The sequence below is a fragment of the Arachis ipaensis genome, chromosome B03, assembly GCF_000816755.2.
Source record: "Arachis ipaensis cultivar K30076 chromosome B03, Araip1.1, whole genome shotgun sequence".
Lineage (NCBI taxonomy): Eukaryota > Viridiplantae > Streptophyta > Magnoliopsida > Fabales > Fabaceae > Arachis > Arachis ipaensis.
Genome location: NC_029787.2, coordinates 134,719,391 through 134,725,633, shown reverse-complemented (window position 1 = coordinate 134,725,633; position 6,243 = coordinate 134,719,391). Strand labels below are relative to the sequence as shown.

Sequence of the window (6,243 nt, the reverse complement as noted above, 5' to 3'; positions counted from 1 at the left end):
AGGGGTCCTTACTTTTTCATAATCCTGTTTCTGGTCAAGGATATTCTAAATTTCTAATGCTTCTAGATAGAGTGAGAGAAAGAGAAAGAGAAAGAGAGACAAGTTTTCTTTTTCTTTTGTTTGTATCATCACAAAACCAAGAAGATGCATATAATTTTGCTGTGCTGAAGAATCAATCTTTTATTATTTGTAAGTCCTTCAACGGATATTATTATTATTATTATTATTATTAAGGGATCTTTATTTATGGCCTTCTTCTTCAATAGGTTTCCTTAGAATATTATTAATTTGTAAAAGAAGGATTTTTTATGACTAATGATTGATGGGTAAGAAGAAACCACAAAAGATTAAGGAACTTTCATCAATAGAAATAGCTGAAGCAGCATCATCATCAAAAGAAGCAATAATAGAGCAACAAGAAGAACAACAAAAACAGGTACCAAGGAAAAGAGGAAGACCAAAGAAGATTATTGTGAAAATGGAAGAGAAAAAAGCACAAGCAAGCATGGATATTATTATTAGCTCATCATCAATGGAACAAGAACAAGGCAAAGAGAACAAAGAAGAAGAAGCACAAGTTCCTAAAGGAGGGATGGTGGTTGCTTCTAGAAGCAGAGTTAGGAGGAAAAGCAAACCAACAAAAAGCAGTTAGTTTATGTATTATACATTATTATAATTTATAATTTATGATACTTAGTTCTTTTCTTTAATTCAGAAAAAAAAAAGATTGGTTCTATGGATGGTTATGTTTAGGTTTTTTGAGGAATGATTGATATCAAAAAGTGATATTGTTATTGGGAATTAAACAAAGAAGTTTCAATTATCAAAACCAAACTCCTCTTCAAGTTCTTTTATCTATATACATATTATAATATAATCCTCTATTTTTACTTAGCTTGCCTTGTATAATTTTCTATTATAATTATTTGTGCTAGAACCTTGTCGAACATTATTTTATATCTGTTAAGCAGAATTTTTATTAATTATTACTTTTTATATATTGTAATAAATACCTTTTAATAAGGGAAGAAATTCATAAAAGAAGGTGGGAGCTACTATGTGACCAACCTCTATTTGTGAGCTTGACTCTTATGCAAATGCAGTGAGAGAGAATGAAAATGACTCTCCATACAAAAGTTATGTAAGAGGAGTGGAGGTTGATTTGAGCCATAGTTCGATCATGAGAACACTCCAGATAAGGCCAAGATCCTTTCCCAAAGCTAGCTATGAAGAAAGGACTAATGGTGACCCAAGGTATGAGGATATAGTGAGTGATTTTTGTGTTTTGGGGATGAATTGGATAAGAGATTCACATGGAGGTCCAAACCAACTGAGAAGGGGTGACTTCATACCCGAAGCAAAAGGTTAGTTTGAAATAGTGAGAAGGTCAATATTTCCTACTTCGAACACCTATGAGGTTACAATGAATAGAGCAATAATAGTCTTGTTGATCGAAACAGGTTGTGTGGTATTTTTCGAGAAGATATAAGTTTGAGATGAAGATCTCAATCGGAAAAAACCAAATCGAGTAAGAGTCTCTATACACTCTAAGCATTCTCACATCTCAGCAATTTCCTGTAGGGTTCCTTCCAGTTTCTTTTTTAATTCATTTTCTTTTCTGTAAATCTTAACATTTTAAATACCTTTATTGTCCTAGTTTTCTTCATTTTCTTTCCTTTGTCTATTTAATTACTTTGCAATTTACTTTGTTCGATTAATCTTTCAATTTAAGTCATCGTCTTTACTTTCTCTTTAATTTCAAAGCAAATCTTCTTTTTTCATAATTTGTTTAATTTTGATTTGTGAATTTCAATCTTTGAATTACATTAATTAATTTTACAAATTTATTTTATTTTTCTATTGTTAAAACTTGTCTAATCGAAGACGCTTTGGTGCACTTCTAAAAACTGGTACTAGAATAGAGGAGTTGGTTTCGCTCACAGATCATTAGAATCGAACCACCATCGATTTGTCAAAAATCGACAAAACAAGTCTATTGCATAATGAAGGGAGGAGAAGTCAAGGTTCCGGAGATCATTGCCAATAGCATTCAGAAAATAGCAGTGGAGAATAACTCTGGAACATGGCTAAGCCATCCAAGCACCATCCTACACTAGTGTGAAAAGGTTGGGTAATCTTTGAAGACGAAGACAAGGATGGAAAATGTCACAACTACTCAGAGACAAAGAAGGCCACAGAGAAGAAGGGAAGCAAGGCAAGAAACAGAGCAAGCACCCAACCCCTTTGGCTTGAGCCAATTTTAAAGTGTCTTTGAAGGAATTTCAAGGCAATACATTCAGGTTCAAGAGCAATAAAAAGACTTTCAATAACAAATGATGGAGCAACAGAGAGAACAATATGCACAACTTCAAGAATCCATCAACAACATGGCTCAACAAGATAAAATCCTCAATGAAATCTACATCGTCAAGGTGTGCAAGATAGAGTCTTCCTAGAGCATAGGGACAGGGTCGAATATGATGTTAACACCCAAGCCAAGCTTGATTTTTTATGTGCTGGATTTCCAACTCTAGTAGACGCATCAAGCCCTTTAGAGAAGTTTTTGGTGAACTAGAAAAATTTGAGATGGGAAAGGTGAAGTACAATGACGAGAAATTGAGGAAAGCTATGCAAGAAAGAGGATTCTGAAAGCAAGAGCAGGAACCAAGGAGAAGCAAACCAAGTAGAGTCAAAGAAGAAAAAAAGAAAGCAAGGAGAGACCAGCAAGATGAACAAAGATTGAAAAGGTGGTGGAGTTCCTTTCTTATAAGGAAATGCATGTATGAAATAGAACATGCTTCCAATTCTCTTTATGTTCATTCATGTTATTGTGTGCTGTTTTTATTATTGTCTTGTTTGCTAGCTTTGATGATGCGTCACCTTATCTTACTTAAATTGTGTGCTTGTAATTTGAATTCAATAAAAGGGATGTTATTAAAGAAAAGAAAGTTAAGTCTATCCTATGAAAAATGAATAAGTCCTATGAAAAGTGGTGGTGTATATGCTTGATTAAGATGTGGTTCATGAACAAAAATTAGAGATAGAATGCTCCCTTAGTTGTAAGCTTAAATCGGACTTTGTGAGACCTTAGAAATAAAAGGATCCTTGACAATGAAAAGTAAGAAAGAAAAATGCCAAAACAGAGAAGGAAAGAAATCTAATAATAAGACTAGGCATCAATAACTCAAGCTTTAGATATGTGTCTGTAGTGTTTATGTTCAAAAGATGTGCTTGGACAATTAAATTTTAGGATTGTTTAGTCACCCGATAATTTGAGTTAACAAATTTGGGATTATCGATTGAAAGTCCATATAATCAAGAGCCACTTGTAGTAAAACATTTAGTAATCCAAAGAGGTTTTTGAACACCAATGTTTAGAGAAAATATTCAAGTTATATGCCTGTGGTGTGCGTGTGTTAAGGAAAGCGGCTTGAACAAGTATATTCTTAAGGGTGTCTCAACACCTAACACCTTGAACCAACTGATTCGAGAGTGTTAATTAAAAGCTTATTTTAAAGAGTCGCCTTAAGACAAAACACTTAATCTTAAATAAAGTAAGAAACCTCTTTGAGATGAATAAAAATAAATAAAAATAAGTCAAGAATCACATGATTAATGAAGTTTTATAAAGGTCAATCAAGTTAAGTCCAAGCGAGTATTCTATCCTGAGAACTTAAAAGTTAAGGTTCACTCAGGGAATAACCATCAATAAAATCATTATGCATGATAAACCTCATTAACTAGGATAGAGGTGTTTCTTCAAATAAAGACTTGCTCTTATTTTATTATCTCAACTCTTATGTTATTTTCTTTTCTTGACAAACAAAATTTAAATTTGGTGTTTTGATGCATTTGCATCTTAGCTAGTTTAGTTAATTTATAACTTAGTTTTATACATCTTCTAGTCAATAAACAAATAATTGCATGAATTATCTCATTATAATTTTTCTTTTTTTGCAGGACTCCATGGTGTGCCGTGTGGGTTGAAGCTTTGAAGCTTTGGTATGTCAGCGTACCATGGCTAAAAACAGCTCCAAATATGGACATGAGAGTTCAAGTTCTGATGAAGATGCAGATATCATTAAGTGCACGTTAGATTATATTCAAAATGATTTTCAAGTTTTGTTGAACTGCGCTACAGAATTCTGGTAGGCCATCACCCGTTAATGCAGATATGCATATAACATCATCTTTATTTTCAGCTTCTATCTTGATTTTTTGGGATCACTAGCCTTATCAAGCTGACATAATAAGAATTCACATATACACAAATTTTCAACTTCTAGTTCATGCTGTAAGAGAAACTTAGGGTGCTTGGTAAAGTTCATTACTGAAAGGAACAAAATTCGCCTTGGTCCTCTTAACCAACAGGGTGATTGAAGAAGCTCTACTTCATCGATAGTTTTTTTTTTCCCTCTTATTAGAGGATACCTTGTCCTATCTTTTTCTATATTTTCTCTCTTCATCTCCATAAAAGGATTTGATCCAAAAATAAAAAAGGAAAGAACAACTTATTCTCAGCACACAAAAACCAAATCTATTCTCCAAGACTTTATGTTTATTTGTTTATGGGGATGACTGCACTAAACAAAAGATAATTAATGAGATAATAATGTAGATGTCAATACCAGTAGCTAGCTCTATTATTTTTCCATTCTCTGATAATGAAGTTCCCTCTCAGCCGTTTTACCAATCATGAAATTCCTCTCACATGGTATAGTGCCGACTCTGAAATCAGTAACAAGTGAATCTCACATTTAATAATGTTATAAGTAAACCACCAAGGCTACCAGTGGCACAGATTCTAGCTCTTTCTTAAGTGCACCAATCTTTCAAAATATTATTCAAAACTGAGATTCCAAAGAGAAAGCAGAAATAACAGTGAAGAAATGCATAACCTATGTAACAAAAGATTACTGATCAGATATACAATGTGCTTACATAACTTCACGGATAGAATGAAACAAGCACACAGCACATTGATTGAATGAAATATAGCTGATTTTAACTTTGGTGTGGACGAAGAAAAAAATAAACTAAGTACAGCTCCTACCATAAATAAAAAGTGGTCTTCATGTAGTTGAAAACAAATGGAATCAAAGAGACACAGCTACTAGTTTAAAGAGAGAGAACTCACCACATTTTTTCACTTCAAAAATTGATACAAAAGTTGGATTTGGTGCTCTTGGGAGTGAGATTTCCTATAATTGATATTAGGTTTGTGTACAGTTTGTAATAGGCAGTCAATATCAAAAACAAATATCATAGCATATCAACAATAGTGTTTTATTTTTTCTTATATATATTTATTTTGATCCTTATATATAATAGGGCAATTAACTCAATATCGGTTTATGTATAGAAAAATAGTCTATAAATAATAATAATAAGTACCTTCTAATAAAATTCTAATTTATAATAATTTTGATGGCAATATCAAAAAAATTATTGTATAGTTAATGTTTAGTATTTTATTGTGTATGATATGGTAGATAAAAATAAAAAATAAATATAAAATGCTAGTCATGTCTTCTCTTTCACATTAACCTACCCACCTCCAACAATCACACACACAGACTTCTTTCTCTCATCGTCAGGTCCTCTCCGCCTCCCCACTGCGACCCACTCCTCTTCTATCAGCGAGTCGCCGGAACCAACTCGGTTCCCGCCAGCCTCAGCACTCCCCATCACCGCCGCCACAACTTGTTTGTAACCGAAGAAGAATCTCTTCATCGCTGTCTCTATTCCCTGCATCGCTTGCAACACCTCCACCACACTCTCCTTCTTTTCTGCATAAATCCTCATCGCGGCCTCCACTATTTCCGGCCCTCCCTTCGGATCAACCTCCACCTCCAATATCTTCGGCACCATCCTCTTTATCTCCCTACACATCTTCGTCACCTCCACTAGCTCCTTCGACTAGAAGCAGGGACTGCATATCGCTTCACCTGTTCAAGGCCAAGGTACCCCTCCTATCCAACAGCAGCCGGTTTATAATTTCAATCAACAACTTAGCCCAATTAACCACCGTCCTACCCTGCAACTAGTTCAACAAAGTTTGGCTCAGCAACCTTTCGCACACATGCCCATGTCTTTTATCACCGACATTGCGCTTTGGGATATTAGATGCCGTTTTGATGATTAAAGAGATTGCAAACTATACACTTGATCTTAGTCAAAATGAATCCTTGAACAATTACAGAAATATAAAAAAATATTCATTTAATATGAAAAAAAACATCC

General features: G+C 34.0%; 1 protein-coding gene across 6 annotated transcripts; it reads left to right on the top strand.

Moving 5' to 3' along the window:
- Nucleotides 1-4,109, top strand: LOC107631960. 6 transcript variants are annotated; one of them, XM_021120038.1, is made up of 5 exons: nt 1-26; nt 67-647; nt 1,104-1,364; nt 1,461-1,528; nt 1,918-2,970. In XM_021120038.1, exons 2-4 carry the CDS (start codon nt 323-325, stop codon nt 1,487-1,489), a joined length of 615 nt encoding a protein of 204 aa, XP_020975697.1. In that variant the 5' UTR covers nt 1-26; nt 67-322; the 3' UTR covers nt 1,490-1,528; nt 1,918-2,970. The 6 variants fall into 6 exon arrangements, 4 of the variants coding, with proteins under 4 accessions (XP_020975697.1, XP_020975699.1, XP_020975696.1 ...); XR_002360073.1 differs by adding an exon at nt 3,961-4,109 and having other exon boundaries at nt 7-647; nt 1,918-2,747; XM_021120040.1 differs by having other exon boundaries at nt 7-189; nt 267-647.